Source organism: Sceloporus occidentalis, unplaced genomic scaffold (genome assembly GCF_023333645.1).
Source record: "Sceloporus occidentalis isolate IW3139 unplaced genomic scaffold, rSceOcc1.0.p SCAF_3, whole genome shotgun sequence".
NCBI lineage: Eukaryota > Metazoa > Chordata > Lepidosauria > Squamata > Phrynosomatidae > Sceloporus > Sceloporus occidentalis.
The window spans coordinates 87,265,844-87,285,811 of NW_028316983.1; the positions used below are offsets into that span (position 1 = coordinate 87,265,844).

Sequence of the window (19,968 nt, forward strand, 5' to 3'; positions counted from 1 at the left end):
CTAATGGAACACCAGACATCACACCATACATAAAGTGTATGGTAGCCTTTTCAGCATAGCTGCCACTAAAGTAACTATAGACAACTCTGTGGCCACTATCAGGAAACTATTTGTTTGACTGCAGCTTGTGAGTAAATCTCAAAAAACAAAGCTTATAAGAGCAGTCACAATATATTTTCATGTAAGGGTTGAAGTATTTTGGCCAGATAGCAGTGTTCAACCTGAATACAGCAAATAAGTAATTATACTACAAATGGAAAATGACAATACAAGTGTTTCCATGTACAAGGAAATTATGTCTCTGGAGCAAAACTGACTGTGTGAAATGAAAATAACATGGAAACGTCTTGTGCTGGCATTTTGGCACTATATCAGTCTTGTCTGTGCCGTTGCCTTTTAAGCTGAACAAATAAACAACCAGGTTGCTGTTTTGCACTCCCTCATTACACAGATTTTAAATTATTTTCAAGCATCTACTTCCACTCACAAGCTCAGATATAGAAATATTTCTGAGAAACAGGGTAGTAGCTTGAATGCTGGACTATGACTTCGGAGACTCGGGCTCAAAACCTCCACTCAGGCATATGAACCCACTCGGTGATCTAGACACACACTCTCAGCTGCAGAGGAAGGCACAGCCAAATCTTCTCTGAACAAATCTTGCCAAAGAAATCCCATGATACTAAATCAGAAATGACTTGAAGGCACACAACAATAACAACAACAACAAATACTTTTATACCTGAGCTGCTCAGTTTATAAATATATCTGAAGACTGGAGAAACTCATACTATAAAGCATGCAAATACCTAATAATGCAGTCTTGCATTACTAAAAGAGGGCTGTTGCTCACCACTTCTTTCAGCTGCACATTCCATTATAGGAAAGCATCACTGAGCTGTCAAAAGGACACCTAGTGGCCAATGGGAAACTTTCCACACAGAGGAAACAATACAGTTGGCCAACCTTACTATATACGGCACAGCCACAATGCATTTTTAATATAGAAAGTTTATCACATAAAAATATGTACTGAAGAATGACTTTAGTAGATATGGAAAAAAGCAGAACTCAAAAGAAAGTATCCACACAATGAAGCTGTAAGTGTGTTCAACAGCTAAATAAAGAATGGGGAAGGTAGTTGTACTTTTTTCTATTTCTCATCTTTCCTGCAGGCTCTCTCACAACAAAAATTAGGCAGTAAACTCCTCAGGGCAATGATCTTGTTCTTGCTTCCTGTAAAGCAGAGCATTGAACTGATGGTGTATGTTGCTTCAGTTAAAGCCAGTGTGCTATATAATGTGAGAAAATGCAGACAGATGACACAAGATAAATTTTTAAAAATTCAATATTGTAGTAATTTATTTTTCTATGTAGCTTTCTGATTCTTTAAGCCCTTATTATTTAATTTGTAAGCCTACAAACCTCAGCACACCAATTGGAAAGTAAATCCCATGTAAATATGTTTAAATTGCTCTGTAAGAGAGATCCCTACACCTCTTTTTGTCTGAAAATCTGATTCTTTAACAGTTCCACACATTGTAAGGTTTATTTACTACCAGGCAGAGGAAACACAGACCATGGAGAACTTACACAAATCCAAACTAGACAATGAGAAAACAGTAACAGTAAAAGAGTTGTCATACCTAGGATCAAACAGTGATTGGAGCGGGAACTGCAGTCAAGAAATCATAAGAATGGAGAGGGGCAGCTATGAAAGAACAAGAAAAGATTCTAAAATGCAAAGATATACAACTGAGGACAAAAGTTAGAATCATACAAGCATTGTATTCCCTATTACCATGTACGGTTGCAAGAGGTGGACAGTTAAGAAAGCGGATGAAAAGAAAATAAACTCATTTGAGATGTGGGACTGGAGAAGAGTGCTGAGGATACCAAGGACAGCCAAAAAGACAAACAAATGGACCCTACAACAGATCAAGCCAGAAATCTCCCTGGAATCCAAGATGATGAAATTGAGGCTGCCATACTTTGGTCACGTCATGAGAAATAATGATTCATTGGCTAAGGCAACGATGCTAGGAAAGGTGGAGGACGACAGAAAGAGAGGAAGACTAGATGGATGGACTAAGGAGGAAGTGCAGGAACTGAGCAGAACAGTGTAGGACAGGGGATCTTGGTGATGTTTCATCAACTGAAGGGAGGTCAACAACAACAACAAAGAAGAAGCACACTCTGCATATGCTCAGGAGAGAGGTTATGACGATAGTCTCTTCTCAACCATTCCAAGGGTTATCTCAAATATTTCATCTATAAAATAAAACTATGGGGGCGGTGTTGTACCAACGTAATTCAAATGTATTTATGTATGTATGTGCCTTATGGATGTATGTTGCCTGTTGACGTATGGCAACCTCATGAATTTCATAGGGTTTTCTTAGACAAGGAATACAGAGGGTGCATCTACACTGTGGAAATCATGCACAGTTGCCACCATTTTTAACTGCCACAGCTCCATCCTGGGATTTGTAGCATTGTGAGGCACCAGCCCTACTTAACATAGAAGGCTACAGGCCTTGTGAAACTAAAAATCCCAAATGCAGGAAACCCAGCTGCATAATTTGTGAGGCTGAGCGTGAGGGGAAAAGGGGAAGAGAAGGTGACGATTTGGGATCCCAGTCACCAAACAAAAAGCCCAAACTGAATGCCAGTGGACTGCCAGTCCCATTGACTCCTGAAGAGAGAAAAGGCCAGGAGGAAAGTTGAAGTGAGGAGCTTGGAGGGGAAGATGGGGCAGGGAAGGTGTCAAACTCCATTATGTCTACAGTGTTGATGCACCCAAGACGGTTTTTGCCAGTTCTTTCCTTTAGGGGTACATCTATTCTGTACAAAAGATGCAGTCTGGCAACACTTTAACTGCCATGGGATTTGTAGGATCGTGAAGCACCAGTACTCTTTGGCAGAGAAGACTGTGGACCTTCTAAAACTACAAATCCCAGCATCCTATCAGATGGAGATACCTACTGCATTGTCAAAAATGCATTTATTTCTACAGTGCAGATGCACCCTCAAAGAAAAGAACTGGCAAAACCATCTCAGGTGCATCTACACTGCAGAAATAAATGCAGTCTGACGGTACTTCAAGTACAGAAACCTGGGATTTGTAGCACATGTAAACCCACCCATGGGGTGGCCTTGGGAGAGTCACACTCTCTCAGCCTCAGAGGATGGTTAATGGCAAGCCCCCCTCTGAAGAAACATGCCAAGAAAACCCTATACTAAGTAGGGAAAGACTTGAGGGCACATGGCAAAAGCAGTGAGTGCAGCGTCAGTGAGAACAGCAACATATTTGAACAGAGATGGGAAGAAGAGGCCGAGGCTTCCTCACTCTCTGCCCGTTTACTGGCATGGCTTCACTCGCACTCTATGCGCATGCGCGGCGCCACCGCTGCTGCTGTCACTGCTTCCCGGCTCCGGTACTTACGGCATGATGAGCTCCTCCGGAAGGAACGCAAAAGCAGCAGCACCAGCAGATCCCCCTCCCTTCGACGATGGCAATGACGTCACACTCCCGCCTTTGCTCTAATGAGGTGCGCCGTTCAAAGCCACCCGGCCGGAAACACTGACCCAAGTCGGAAGCGCCCGGGGAAATGTAGGGCCGATGGAAGCAAAGCCCAAAGCGGGTTGCTAGGCGACGGCGAGAGAGGGCAAGAAATAAAGCGAAGGCCTGAAAGGCCTAGAGCCAGGTGGGACCATTTCCTTCCCCTTATCATTATCATCATTATCGTGAACATGCAGGGGATCTGTCTTGGCCGTTTAACAAATGCAAACAAAAATCAGTCAGTGATACCTTTATTATTGGCCAACCAAAATGCACAATAGACTTCTTGTTGTAAGCTTTCGAAGCTCCATGGGCTTCTTCTTCTTCTTCTTCAGGCAAGATGTTACAAAACCAAACAGGAAAAAAAAACCCAATTGGAGATGTTAGATGCCTGCATGTCGTTTCAGTCCTTAGTTAAAATGTGTTGTTGTTGTTGTTCAGGGTGACCAGACACGTCCTCCTTTCCCCAGACGTGTCCTCCATCTCTGCCTTCTGTCCAAGGAAGGATTCCAAAAGGGCTGTGTACACACTGCAGAAATAATCCAGTTTGAGACTGCTTTAACTGCCCTGGCTCAGTGCTAGGGAATCCTGGGAAATGTAGTTTATTGTAGCCCTAGAGCTCTCTGTCAGAGAAGGCTAAATGTCTCATGAAACTACAACTCCCAGAATTCCATAGAACTGAGCTAGGGCAGTTAAAGTGGTCTCAAACTGGATTATTTCCACAGTGCGGATGCAGCCATAGCCCTCCATTTTGAGCATGCCTAAGAAGCATGGATTTATATTTCTATGAGTATTTTGGAGCGTTGGTTTTTAAATGTCCTCCATTTTTTCTTAAAGGCCCTACAACAACCTTTTTGAATTGTGGTGTGCAGAACTGGACACAGTACTCCAGGTGAGGCCTCACCAAAGCAGAATACAGTGGCACTATTACTTTCCTTGATCTAGACACTACTATTGATGCAGCCTAGAATCATATTGGCCTTTTTAGCTGCCGCATCCCACTGTTGACTCATGTTCAACTTGTGGTCTACTTGGACTCCTAGATCCCTTTCACACGTAGTTTCATTCAGCCAGGTGTCCTCCATCCTATATCTGTGCATTTCATTTTTCTGCCCTAAGTGCAGTACCTTATATTTCTCCGTGTTGAAATTCATTTTGTTAACTTTGGCCCAGTTTTCTAATCTATTCAGGTCATTTTGAATTTTGATCCTGTCCTCTGGGGTATTAGCTGTGTCATCTGCAAATTTGATAAGCATGCCCCCTATTATTTCATCTAAGTCATTGATAAAGATGTTGAATAGCACTGGGCCCAGGACAGATCCCTATGGCAATCCACTGGTCACTTCTCCCCAGGATGATGAGGATCCATTGCTGGGCACCCTTTGCGTTTGGCCGGTCAACCAATTACCGGCGCCCTCGCCCAGAGCGGAGGAGGACTCTGTTGTTGCCGCTTGGCGCGGCGTTCTCAAAAGGGGGAGGAGCTGGTGGGAGCGGCTTCCTCTAAAGGCCGGCCCACCGGCCCCCAGAGAAGCACCAGCGCCAGCCCCACACCACCAGGAACGAGCGCTCAGCGCCCAGAGCGAAGGAGGACTCTGTTTTGCCACCTGGCACGCACTTTGGAAGGGGGAGGAGCCGGTGGGAGCGGCTTCCTCTAAAGGTCGGCCTGCCGGCCCCCGGAGAAACGCCAGCACCAGTTCCCATACTATCGGGAACGAGCGCTTAGCGCGGGAAGGACTGTGTGCTGTTGGGTGGGGGGGTTTCTGTTCTTGTGGGTTAATAAGCAGCTGGGAATGATTGTTGCATCTCTCCCCTTCCATCATTGCTGCATCATGGGGAGAGAAGGAGGGCACGGATGGGGATATGTTTCGGTTGGGGAGGTGGGGGATAAACATCTAGACAAGCGCGGGGCTCCTATTGAGGTAGTGTGGGGCAGGGGAAGGTATGGCGGTAGGAGTGCGGATTTGCGTTACAGGGGAAGGCGAGATCGATGTTTAATATCTATCTCTCCTTCCGGTCCCTCTCCTAACCAAAAGGACCTGAGGGTCATTCCAACCATACCACAAACCCTGTCTCTGCTCCTGTGCAATGCCAGGTCCATTAAGAACAAGTCCCACATTGTTCATGATATGCTTGAGGACAACAACTGTGACCTGGCTTGCATTACTGAGACCTGGCTTGGGCCTGAAGGGGAAACTCTGTGGGCTCAGGCCTTGCCAGCCGGGTACTCAGTAAAGGACCAGACCAGGTTAGGTGGGCGGGGGGGGGGGGGGGGTGTCGCTTTGATCCATAAGAACACCTTGTCTCTTTCCAGGAACCTTGTTCGTCAAACTTCCTACATCGAGTGAAGGCCAGGGACAGTCTAGGGATTTTGTTGGTGTACCGGCCACCTTGTGCGCTAACAGACTCCCTTAACGAGCTGACACAGTTGGTCTCGGAGCTGATGCTGGAAACACCCAGGCTACTTGTCCTGGGTGATTTCAACATCCCCTTCACGGCCAACTATGTTCCATCCGGTGCGGCTCGCGAATTCATGGATACCATGACTTCCATGGGCCTGTCTCAACTGGTCTCGGGTCCGACGCATTCTGCGGGTAATACACTCGATATGGTTTTTTGTACGGACATGGAAAATCCGTGGGTGGAAATATCTAATATTTCCCCCTTGTCATGGACGGATCATTTCCTGGTGGAGGCAAAGATCAAGGCTTCTACCCAGATCCCCCCCGGGGGTGGCGGACCTATTCGAATGGTCCACCCTCGAAGGCTGATTGAACCCAAAAGGTTCCAAGAAGCCCTAGAGGGGTATATGGTTGGAAATGACGGTGATTCTGTTGATGCTCTGACTGGTATCTGGGATACCGGTCTTTCTAGGGCTATACACAGTATCGCTCCCAAGCGCCCTCTCAAGCCTGCTTCCAAATGTAAGCCCTGGTACACGGAAGACCTCCGGGCGCGGAAGCGGGTCCTGCGACGGCTAGAGCACCGCTGGCGGAAACACCTACGCTTAGCCGACAAGACTCTCCTAGACCACCTTTTGGAGGACTACGGAGAGGCGATACGGGCAGCTAAGAATTCGTTCTATGGTGCTCGTATCGCGTCCGCGGAGTCGCGTCCAGCAGAGTTGTTCAGGGTTGTGAGGGAGCTAACTCAGCTCCCTCCTGCCCCGAACCAGATCCTTGAACCTTCGAAGGCCTGCTGTGACCAATTTAACAACTTCTTCGTGGATAAAACCTCTCGGATAAGCGAAGGTCTTGAAGGCAGCATTAGAGCAGAACCTAGAGCAGAGGTATCCAGAGCTTCCGTGGACTCAGTTATACTGGATCAGTTTGCATCTGTTAGTACCGAGGATGTGGACAGGATCCTTCAAAGTGTTAGGAAGACGACTTGCTCTCTCGATCCCTGTCCCTCATGGCTAGCGGCACAGGGGGGACCGGTTGTGACCTCACTGTTACACCAGATTATTAATACATCTTTGAGGGATGGGCAATTTCCATCTAAATTGAAATTGGCCATAGTAAAACCTTTGTTAAAAAAGCCCTCCCTTGACCCCCTGTTGCATAACAATTACCGGCCAGTTTCGCTATTGCCATTTTTGGGGAAGGTGATCGAGAGGGCAGTTGCTCTCCAGCTTCAATCAATCCTGGATGAAACGGATTATCTAGACCCATTTCAAACCGGCTTTCGGGCGGGTTACGGGGTTGAGACTGCCATGGTCGCCTTGGTCGATGATCTCCGTCTGGGCATGGACAGGGGAAGCGTGTCCCTGTTAGTGCTCTTGCACATCTCAGTGGCTTTCGATACCATAGACCATGGTATCCTTCTGGAGCGCCTGGCAGAGGTGGGAATCGGGGGCACTGCACTCCAGTGGTTCCGATCCTATCTCTCTGGGAGGTTCCAGATGGTGCAGCTGGGGGACGTATGCTCCGACAAGAGGGCCCTTACATCTGGGGTCCCTCAAGGAGCCATTCTGTCCCCCATGCTATTTAACATTTACATGAAACCGCTGGGAGAGATCATCCGGAGACATGGGGCGCGGGGTTATCAGTACGCTGATGACACCCAAATAGTTTTCTCTCTGTCTCCGACTGATGCAGTGACCGGGGTTGGCGTCTCTCCTCTCGTGGCCTGTCTGGAGTCGGTAATGGGCTGGATGAGGGAAAACAGACTCAGCCTGAATCCAGAGAAAACGGAAGTACTTGTGATAGGTTCTCCTGGTCCAGGGACGGCGGTAATTCCACCCGTCCTGAACGGGGTCACGCTCCCTGTGAAGGACTCGGTACGCAGTCTGGGGGTGCTCCTTGACTCGTCGCTCCACCTTACAGCTCAAGTGGATGCGACAGTCAGGAGCACCTGTTATCAGCTTCGGCGGATACACCAGCTGCGTCCCTACCTGGGCCGGAGGGACCTTGAAACTGTTGTACATGCTCTGGTAACCTCTCGCTTGGACTTCTGCAATGCGCTCTACATGGGGCAACCCTTGTATCATACCTGGAAGCTGCAATTAGTGCAGAATATGGCAGCTCGACTGGTCACTAATACATCTAGGGCCAGTCATATAACCCCAGTGCTTAAAGACCTGCACTGGCTGCCTATATGCTTCCGGGCGCAATACAAGGTGTTGGTCGTTACCTATAAAGCCCTAAATGGCTTGGGCCCAGGGTATCTGATGGACCGCCTCACCCCATATAATCTGCCCTGCACCCTCAGATCATCGGGGCAGCATCTTCTAAGAGTTCCGGAGGCCAGATTAGCTTCTACTTCCAGGAGGGCCTTTACAATCTCGGCCCCCAGCCTCTGGAACTCGCTGCCAATGGAGCTCCGCGCAGCCACCTCCCTACCCCAATTTAAGAAGGGGTTGAAAACTTATTTATTCAAGCAAGCCTACCCCTGAATATTTCCCCCTGAATATGGACTCTCCTCCCCCCCCCCCCTCTGCCAGCATTAGACTGGCACGAGGTTGTAATGCTTTTAAAATGTTTAGGTTTTATTGTGATATGTTTTCTTGTATAATGTACTGTTTGAATGTATACTGTAATGTTAACTTTGCTGTACACCGCCCTGATTTGAAGAAGGGCGGTATAGAAATAAAACTTTTATTTATTATTTATTACCTAACAGTTGTATTGTCTAGCCCACATTTTACTATCTTGTTTGCAAGAATATCATGGGGGACTTTGTCAAAAGCCTTACTGAAATCAAGATGTGCTGTGTCTTCTGCATTCCCTTCATCTACCAAGCTGGCAATTTTATATAAAAAAAGTGATCAGATTAGTCTGGTATGACTTGTTTTTGAGAAACCTATGCTGACTTTCAGTGATTATGGCATTCCCTTCTAAATATTCACAGACTCTCTGTTTAATGATCTGCTCTAGAATCTTTCCTGGTATTGATGTAAGACTAAATGGATGATAATTGTTGGGATCCTCTTTCTTCCCCTTTTTGAAGATGGGGACAATGTTTGCCCTCCTCCAGTCTCCTGGGACTTCTCCTGTTCTCCAGGAGTTCTCAAAGATTATTGCCAGTGGCTCCGATATTACATTTGCCAGTTCATTTAATATCCTTGGATGTAGTTCATCTGGTCCTGAAGACTTAAATTCAGTTAGATTAACCAGGTATCCCTGTCCTACCTCTTTACTTATTCTGTGTTGCATTTCTCTCTCTTTTTTTTTAAAAAAGTTTTTATTATTATCAATCTCAGTCAATACAGTAAATAATAGTTCTACCAAATTATAACAATATACAATATGCAATACATTATACTGTGTTGGATTTCTCCTGTTGTGTCCTCTGCTCCATTTTCCTCAGGTTGAACACCCTTTTCCTTTTGTGAGAAAATTGAGGCAAAGAAGGTGTTGAGTAGTTCTGCCTTTTCTTTGTACCCTGTTCACATTTTGCCATCTTTTCCAGACAGTGACCCTACCATTTCCTTCTTCTTCCTTTTGCTACAGACATACCCCCAAAAGCCCTTTTTTATTGTTCTTAACCTCTCTAGCAAGCCTGAGCTCATTCTGCAGTTTAGCTTTCCTGACTTTACATGTGCTAGCTATTTGTTTGAATTCCTCTTTAGTTATTTCCCCCATTTTTTCCATTTCTTATATATCTCCTGTGTAAAGTTCTTTAGTCATCCAACCCTGTTTCTTCAGACATGTCCCATTTTTCCTCCTCGTTGGAACAGTTTGAAATTGTGCTTTCAGTATCTCCCTTTTGAGAAAATCCCACCCATTCTGAACTCTCTTCTCTTTTAGTATTCCCGACTATGGGATTACCCCCAGTATTTCCCTTAGTTTATTGACATTAGCTCTCCTAAAGTCTAGAATGTGTGTCTGACTATGTCTGGCTTCTCCTTTCCACTCTATAACAAACTCCAGGAGAACATGATCACTCCCACCTAAGGATCCCGTCACTTGCACCCCATTGACTAGGTCACTCCTGTTGGTTAGGATCAGATCTCAAATAGCTGATCCCCTTGTTGCCTCTTCCACCTTTTGGATAATGAAATCATCTTCTAGGCAAGTGAGAAATTTGCTAGACCTTCAGGTTTTGGGTTGAGTTTGACTTCCAGCAAATATCAGGATAATTGAAGTTACCCATCATTACTACATCTCTCCTTTCCAAATGTGTGGTCATCTGCTCTAGAAAAACAACACCCAGTTCCTCAGTCCGACATGGGGGTCTGTAGTAGACCCCCACCATAACATCCCTGTTGTTTCCTTCCCCTTTAATTTTTATCCAGCTGCTCTCCTCCTGATTTCCAGGATTTAAGTCCTGGATCTCTTCACTGGTGTAAATATCCCTGACATATAATGCTATTCCTCTTCCTTTCCTGTTTGGCCTATTTCTCTTCAAAAGGTTATACCTCTCTATTCCTACATTCCAATCATGAGACTCATCCCACCAAGTTTCACTGATGCCTATTATCTCATATTTGCTTCATTGTGCTAGGAGTTCAAGTTCATCTTGTTTATTTCCCATACTCTGTGTATTAGTGTAGAGACATCTTAAGATCATGGGTCCTTCTCGCTAGCTGCCTATGTATTGTTTTTCCCCTCCCACTGTTGGGTCCTTGCACTCTTTGCCTTGTTCCCTCTATAACAGTTTGCCTATTATCTCCAGCCCTTGATGAACTCCTACCTTCCAAAGTACTGTCTCCCTCCCCCACATAACTCAATTTAAAGCCCTCCTTATCAAATGTTTGAGACTATTGGCAAAAACATTTCTGCCAACTGGTGTGAGGTGCAATCCATCCTTTGCCCAAAGGCCCCCTTCATGGAACCACAGCCCATGTTCCAAGAATCCAAATTGTTCTCAGTGACACCTTCCTGGACCATGCCCTTCAACTGGGAGAAGGGATCAAATGACAACCTGTGCCTTCATCTCTTTCAGTTTTCTACCCAAAGCCTAATGATCCCTTCTGATGGTCTGAAGGCTGAGCTTGCAGTATCATTGGTTCCCACATGGACCAAAAGGAAGGGGTAGTGATCAGTAGGCTTGACACATCTTGTCAGTCTCAGTGTCCCATAACTGATTTTTGCTCCAGGGAGACAACACACCTCCTGAATTTGAAATGTGGTGCTGAAGTAGAGTACTTAGGATACCATGGACAGCCAAGAAAACAAACAAATGGGTTCTTGAACAGATCAGACCAGGGCTCTTCTTGGAAGCTAAGGCGGGTTACAAACTGCCAAAAAATACGTATGGAATACGTATTAGGGTTAGGAAGGGGCGGTGCTTCCGCACCCCCCTAACCCTAGTACGTATTCCATACGTACAACATGGCGGCGCCCCTTCCACATGGGGGCCGCCATGTTTACGTATCTGACGCTGTGCGTCCGCACGTGTTGCGGCGTCTATGACGTCGTGAGTCCGCCCCTGGCGCCTCGCGACGTCATAGAGGCGCCACTTAAAGAAGCTCCATTTTGGAGCTTCTTTTTCGGTCCATGCAGGAGCCACGCGGTGTGGCTGCTGCGGCTCCCGCACAGAGCAAACGGCGGCGGCGGTTTATAACCCGCCTAAGATGATCAAGTTGAGACTATTGTACTTTGGCCACATAATGAGAAGGCATGGATCACTAGAAAAAACAATAATGTTAGGAAAAGTAGAGGGTAGAAGAAAGGAAGGAAGGCCACAAACCAGATGGATAGACTCAGTCAGGGGGGTTATGGACAGGGGTTTGCAGTATCTGGGCAAGGCAGTGGAGGATAGGATTCTTGGAGATGTCTCATCCATAGGATCGCCATGAGTCAGAACTAACTCAAGGGCAGCTAACAACAACACACTTGCAATTGCAAATGTTTTGAGGATGGCTTGTGCAGATATGAGGAGAAAGCTCTCTGCATATTGCATGTCTAGAGGTATTCTTGCCTTGGTTTACTTTACAAAGTCTCAGCTTAAACCCAGACATTGAAATGAATTCTGGAATCAAAGATTAATTTGTGTTTTCTACATAAAAAGATGCGAAGTGTTGTGAAATTGTAGAGACTAGTTGTTTGATTGCAGCCATTGAGACTTGATAACAGGTTTTAATGAGAAGTACTGTACTGCAAACTATGTCAAGGGGGAAAAAGATGTTCCTTACTTTAGTGTACAATCACTTTCTATCCTTGGGCCATGATTAAGTATATCTGATCCTCCCATAGACACTGTCATCACCTTGAACTACTTTACATATGAAAATTGTACATTGAAAGTTGGTGTCAGGGACAAGAGGCATGATCTAGTTTTTATCCCACCTTTCTCCTCCAAAATTGAGGTCTAACATGGTTTACAAAATTTAAATAAATTACAATATGGATGTGAGCATGCAAAAGAATATTAAGCTATAGCAGCCATTTGTTTGATGAAAAGTTGGCTTAATTATAATAGAGCAACATAAAAACAAGTTTACTAGTTTAGCAAAACGCCAAAGAGTATTATAATGCAATAAAACCCAATAAAATTACCACAATCATTTCATGTCTACATATCCATATACAGTATATTCAGACATTATATTAAAACAATAAAAACAACACATTATAAACTTGACCAAGAATTAATAATTCTGTGGTGTAGTGGTTTGAGTGCTGGACTAGAGACCAGGGTTTGAATCATCATTCGGCCATGGAAACCCACGGGGTGACCTTGTGGATTTCACAGGCTCTCAGCCTCAGGGGAAGGCAATGGCAAATCCCCTCTGAAGAAACTTACCAAGAAAACCCCATGACAGGTTCACCTTAGGGTCACTATAAGCTGACTTGAAGGCACACTATAGCAACAACAACAATAACAACAATATAATAAAAGGAAACCCAGAATGAAATAACTGGCTTAGCTGTCAATCTGGTTTGCCACCCAAATTTTAGACTTTGACTTTGAGTTCAAGTGCATCTGCACTGAAGAAATAATGCAGTTTATCGCCACTTTAAGTGTTGTAGTTCACCTCTATGTAATTTTGGGATCTATCTGTGGTCTTTAGCTTCCTCTGTCAAAGAATGTTGGTGCCTCACAAAACTAGAAATCCCAGGATTCTGAGTTAAAATGGTGTCAAACTGCATTATTTCTACAGTGTAGATGCATATTTAGACTTAACAATCAAAGTAGCAAAGCTTGATATTTAGAGGATAATAAATTTATCACTGCCTAGTAATAGTATTACTTTGTCACAATCTGTTCTTCCTAGAAGTACTTCTTAAAAAAGGCTGCAACATATTTTCCTGCTTGACAAAAAATATAGGTCATCAAAGTATCACATGTGCCAACTGCTCACCAGACTTGTGATCACAAAGACAAACTCTTTCATTATAAGAAGCCTCATTAAAACAGTCTTCTAGTTTGGCAAGAGGCACTATGTTCAAACAAGCCTTTGAAAAGGCCTTTCTGTAATCAAAGTTTGTAATGACTAGAATACTGTTGGTTGGTCCAAACTAGAATAGGCCCATTCAATGAACTGTTGAATGCTAAGTCAACACATAGGTAAAGCCAATTGATTCAATGCAGTGACATCACTAGAGTTAACATCGTCCGATATTGTAACTCATGGTGTCACCCCCCAATTGACCTCCCATACTACACCCTGCAGAATCCATAGTAATGTTTTTTGTACTAATGTCTCTCATAAATTACAGTGGGTCTTTGTTATCCATTGGGGTTTGGTTCCATGGCCTCCTGTGAATAACAAAATCCATGGATGCTCAAGTCCATTAAATACAATGGTATAGCAAAATGATGTCCCTTATATAAAATAGAAACTTAGGTTTTGCTATTTGGAATTTATATATATTTAAAATATTTTCAAGCCATGGATGCTTGAATCCATGGATAAAAAAAATCTGTGGATAAGGAGGGCCAACTGTATAATTCCCGTATGTCACTGAATGTAATGGTAGTAGTTGTGACATAAACAACTAATAAAATTAAAATTATACCTTTAAATTATAATATCATACACATATTCTAAATGTATTTACATTTACATAGTTTCATGTGGTTAAACTTAACATTTGGAAAGATGTGATGTTTTTAAAGAAAGTTTCATTTTTTAAAAAATATTTTTTTAAAAAAAATTCAAATTTAAAATTTCATTTTTTAAAAAATCCTGGGACCTTTCCTTTCTCCTCCCATTGAGCCTTTCCCCACTCACACCATATCTTCAGCATTTTAAAGGGACACAGGCAAACATCATAGCCCATTTCTGCCAAATGCAGACCTTTGGAGAGAAGTTGTGTGATCTCCCCTCCAAGGTGTTACCTGGTGCATCCAACACCCCCTGCACTCCCTAGTGAGGCCCTTGATTCAATGGGTCTACTTTAGGTAGGACTAGCAAGAGAATCCAAGCCTATATTGGAGGAGCCCTGGTGGCGCAGTGGTTAAATGCCTGTACTGCAGCCACTCACTCAAAACCACAAGGTTGCGAGTTCAAGACCAGCAAAAGGGCTCAAGCTTGACTCAGGCTTGCATCCTTCCGAGGTCGCTAAAATGAGTACCCAGATTGTTGGGGGCAAATTAGCTTACAGTTATAAACCGCTTAGACACTGCTTAGGCGGTATGAAGCGGTATATAAATGAAGCTTGTTTGTTTGTTTTGTATATAAAATCAAGGGAAGGTAGTAGGGGGGATTAAGAGGGCAACAAAACATCTCTGCCTCCCCCAACCCTCAAGAAAGGAGCAAGAGCTGCTGGAAGACCAGGCAAGAGAGTGGAGGAAGGAAGAGGGTAACCAGCCATCTCTGCCCTCCCTCAGCCCCCAAGAAAAAAGCAAGTGCCTCTAGAAAACCAGGCAAGCAAGTGGAGGAAGAAAGAGGGCGACCAGCCATCTCTGGTCTCCCTCAACAATGGAGAAAGAAGTGAAGAAAGGAGGGGGTGGGGGTGGCGACAGACTAAAGGAGGGAGGACACGAGGGAAAGGAAGGAGAGAATCCCAGGGAGGCATAATGGGATGGGTAGGAAAGCAAACAAACAACAACAACAACGGGAGGAATGATATATGGAAACAAACAGCTACTGGGCAGCAGTAGTAGTGGTGGGTATCACTGACAGGAGTGAATTGTAGTGACAACATAGCTAATATTGGTTGATACTGCACACAGGGAGGTGTAGGTAGCCCTCCTTGTGTAATCCCATCACCTAGTAAACCCTACGATGAGACGCCCCAAGGGAGACACAGGCAGATCAGAGCATAAACAGAAAGAGAGGAAGAAATAAAAGGATATCGCATTTGCAGGAATAGCCAAGGGCATAAGAAAGATGGCAAGAAAAATGGCAGTCACCCTTAGAAAGGCAAATGGTATCCAAAGCAGTACAGCACATAAATTAGGGACTTTGAATGTGAGAAGCATGAGCCAAGGGAAGCTAGACTTAGTAAAAATGGAAATTAACATAGCAGTGGAGGTGAGTGAGTTAAAATGGACAGGCCACTTTGGATCAGACAACCACAGAGTGTTCTACTCAGGGAATGAAAAGACAAGACAAAACGAGGTGACTTTCATACTAAGAAAAGATGTGGTGAAAGCAGTCGGAGGATTCAGTGCAAAATCAGATTGAATCATCTTAATAAGGCTCCATGGTAAACCTATAACTATCACCATAATTCAAGTATATGCACCAACCACAAAGGCAGAACATGAAGAAACTGATAGATTCTATGAAGGAGTAGAGGAAGAAAATGACAGCACGCCAACATAGGATGTCAAGCTGATCATTGGAGATTGGAACGCAAAAGTTGGAGAGAGCTGGACAGTCAAGAAAGATGATAGGAAGAAAATCATGTGAGATGTGGTGCTGGAGAAGAGTGTTGAGAATCCTATGGACAGCCAAACAAATGGGTCCTAGAACAGATCAAGCAGGAAACCTATCCAGGAAGCCAAGATGACCAAACTGAGGCTGACATATTTTGGACACACCATGAGAAGGGAGGACTCATTCGAAAAGACAATAACCCTGGGATAGTTGGAGGGAATTAGGAAGAGAGGAAAGCCACATACCGGATGGACGGACTCTATTAAGGAGGTCATGGATATGGATTTGCAGGAATTAAGCAAAGCAGCGGAGGACAGAGCGTCTTGGAGATGTCTCATCCATAGGGATGCCATGGGTCGAGATCAACTGGAGGGCAGTTAACAAACATAGAAAAATGTTAACTGATGGTATGTGTTAATCCTACATTTTTTAAAAAAAAATCCATTAAAATTATTTTAAAGCACATTCCTCCCTCCATGGGATTACAAAATTATTAAATACAGTCCATGTAGTTAGTTATATGTTAACACAATTTTCCAGCTCAAATAAGTTGCTAGGGGGGAAAGATATTTTTCTTCTTGGCAGGATCTAAGTCCCTCGCCTTGCCTTCCATAGTTAACAGAGGCCTGTTTTGCTTGCTTGCATTTATTTTGCATTAATACTGGATGATGGGACATGTTGTTATAGGTTATTTGCTATATTGTTGTATACATTCTCATTATGTATATGCAAATGTTCCAAAATTTTAAAAACTCTGAAATCCAAAACACTTCTGGTCCAAAGCATTTTGGATAAGGGAGACTCAGCCTGTATTCAGATACAGCCACTGTGTTTTCAGTCATATTTCTCAGCTTATTCCAAAATATGTTGTTCTTCCCTATGTGCCATGGATCAAAATTACAATCCCACTGATCACAAATCTTGGCTTTGGATTCTAGGACACGGTATGTCTGGATGAAATTACACCTCATACACCCAGGTATGAATGTATAGGTATGCTGTTTATAATTATATCCAAATACAGTGGACCCTTGTTATACGCTGGGGTTTGGTTCCAAGATCCCCCATGTATAACAAAATCCGTATATGCTCAAATCCCATTAAATATAATGACATAGCAAAATGGTGTCCCTTATAAAAAATGGAAAATCAAGGTTTGATATTTGAAATTTATACTTTTTTGAACATTTTCAAACCATGTATGCTTGAATCTGTGTATAAAAAATTCGTGTATAAGAAGGGCCGACTGTATATGTATTTATACTGAAAATTTGTGCTGTAATCAAAAACTAATTCAGAGGAAATATTCTTGTTATTTGTCAGATTAATGTGGAAGTGGGCAGGTATTAAATAGTGGAGAAAAGATCACACCAGAATATGGAAGGTTTTGCTCAACATTCCTCCATGTCATCTGTGCCCCAAAAAAAACCCCTCTCCCTGATCCTGGTTTGCCTTAAGTGTGTAGTCAGGACAGGTGTGAGAATTGGCAAACTTTTCCATTGCTGGAACTGGATGTCCTGCATTCATATGTTTCAGTCCCATAAAGCACTTCATGTGAACTTACCTATTTGGAAGTGGATCCATTATAAATTGATGTATGCATTCAATTGTGTTACAGTTTATTGCAGTGACTCAGAAGAACAACTGGAGAGGGGGTATTTTAAATAAACAATGAAAAAAAATCTGTGCATGAGATTTTTCATTTATTTTCTGCTGAAATAATACGTAGAATTAAAATTTGAAAACCAGATAGATGATCCACATCCATCTATCTTAGATTCTGCAGAATTTTTCTCTATATTTTTCTATTGAACTATCAATGCAGCCTATATTTTAATAACCTTAGCAAGAGAGCTTTCTTCTCCCAAATAATTTCTTGCATGCTGTGTTGTGAGTAACATATTGGAAACATCTCTGTGCTGCACAGCTGCCCAAATAAGAAATGGCTAAGTAATGAGAGAGCTGAGGAGCATAAACAAGTGTTTGTATTTGATAAAACTGGTTACTGGAAAATTAACATTTATTCTCTTTTTCCCTCATTGGCTAGAACTCACTTTCCTTTGTGTGTGCTAACAGTGGTGCTTAATTATTATAGTGACACCCGTTTGCAGTAACTGGACTGTGTCCCTGTGGGGTCCTTCTTATGCCACTGTAATATGAAACTGTCAGGCAAGGCGGTCTGTGTATTATAAATAGGGTACTTCATCCATGATAAGCGATTATTATCTTTCTTTCCCAAGTGTAAAAGGCCTGTATAACTCAAGAAGGTGCGAGTGATTTAGGTCTCCAGAGTAAGGCTCCAATGAGTCCTGAAGGGGACCCTACCTATGTTGTTGTCTTGTTATTGAACTTGAAATATTCAATTTATCATACTGGAATATATTTTCAGAAGTCAGCACTGGATAAAATAATGTTTCAGGTGGTTAGACCAACAGTACAACACGATTTAATGCCCCTCTGTGATGGCCTTCTAAAAACCCTCATCACCATTGGTAAAGAAGGAAATTACTATTGACATTTGCTAACCACAGTGAGGAAAAAGCTGTGCTGAATTATTTCAATTATTTAAAAAGAAAATGCATTTTTGCGGTCTTTTCTGTTTCCTTCTGATGCACTACTAGGGTCTTCATCCAAGGAAATGATGGAATATCCAGTCAGCAAACCCATTCAGGCAGAATACTTAGCTTTAAATATACTTGACCCTCTTGAAATAACTACAGTGAAGACAATCAGACTGCCACACTCATGCTTGGGATGCTTTTACTTTGCAGAAGATACACTTAATTTCAGTAAAGCAGAAGCTCACTTATTAGAAAACATGTCCCATTCAATTCAGTGGGGCATTTCTGATAAATGCATATTGAATCAGCTTGACTGGCACTCAACATGAAAGTAAAGTTCAAGCATCTGCAGCCTAACAGTTGCCACTGTACACGTGGAAATGGTTATAATCCTTTCCATCCCAAAACCATTTCAGCAATCTAAATTGTCCCTCCCCATCACTAAGCTTCTTGTAGTGCAGTGGAAGAAATATGACCAGATAGATGAAACAATGGTCTGGATCAGAGCTTGATTAGGTTTTTGGACCACAGCTCCCAGAACCCCCTAATCAACATGACCAAAGCAGAATCCCACGGGATTTTAGGAGGTTTTGGTCCAAAAAAGTAGCCTTTTCAAGCTCTGGTCTGGATCAGTGCAAGGTAGTATCATGTTTCTTCAGCTGACCCCTTTTTGCAAATCTCCAACCTGACTTGAATCCTACTGAGTCTGTCTTTCTCTTTACTTACTAATCTTTTTACCCTGTTATTACCTAAATTTTTGTTTCCATGCCTTTGCTGTTTGTATTCCTAATAACGTGGTAACCTAGATAATTGATTTCCACACATGGGTCCCAAATGTTTTTGAACTTCACCTTTCAGAAACCATATTCAGCCTCATCAGCAGTCAAGATTCTTGGAACTGTAACCCATCAACATCTCAGGACACAAGTTTGGGAACTATTGTTCTAGATGGGGTAATTTAGATATAAATCTAGAATAAGGTATTTGAAACTAAAGGGCGGAAAATCTTCTACACATTACCTTCAAATATTTTGAGTACACGTCTTAAAATCTCAACCTTTTTTCATACTGTGTCAATTTCCTTAAAAGCTCATTACATGTTATAGATCACTTCTTCTTAAACTGATATGGGGGACTGGTATCCCCCCTCCTTGACCCACCTGACTGCCAGGGACTAGTACCATCACTTCTAGTAGCAAGTATTGGGAAATGTTGAGGATGTCCTAAGACATAATTCATGAGGTCATAATAAGGTAAACAGGTAAGTCTGGTGCTTTATGTAAACTGAGTTCACTTTAGAAGGTGCTTGGAATTCAGGTGATTCCATGACAGAGTGTCAAGGCTTCTTTATCAGACGACTTGATGTGAAACATTTATTTGGAAGGTCAATAATTTGTGAATTACTGCATTTTCAACTTGCAGGCTTTGTGGCCCAAGGTTGTGCCTTGGGGGAAATTTGTCTTTTGTTGCTGACAAAAAGTTCCCATACATCTCATCAAAGCTGGGATTTGAGTTTAATCAAATTCATTTCAATAGGATGAACAGCCTCTTCAAATGACAGTCCAGCATATACTGGCTGCTTGCCCATGGGCAGCTGGTCAACTGCACCTGTCAGCCACATTCAAGATTCATCT

At 43.2% G+C, this 19,968-nt stretch overlaps 1 protein-coding gene across 1 annotated transcript in view; it reads left to right on the forward strand.

The window, feature by feature from the left end:
- Positions 1-3,451: 3,451 nt before the first annotated feature.
- Positions 3,452-19,968, forward strand: part of LOC149316377 (EF-hand calcium-binding domain-containing protein 7-like) — a 54,149-nt gene continuing 37,632 nt past the window's right edge. Inside the window, exon 1 of the mRNA XM_089515335.1 lies at positions 3,452-3,551. Within this exon, the coding sequence (XP_089371461.1) occupies positions 3,547-3,551 (5 nt within the window). The 5' untranslated portion in view covers positions 3,452-3,546. The remainder of the gene's footprint in view (positions 3,552-19,968) is intronic.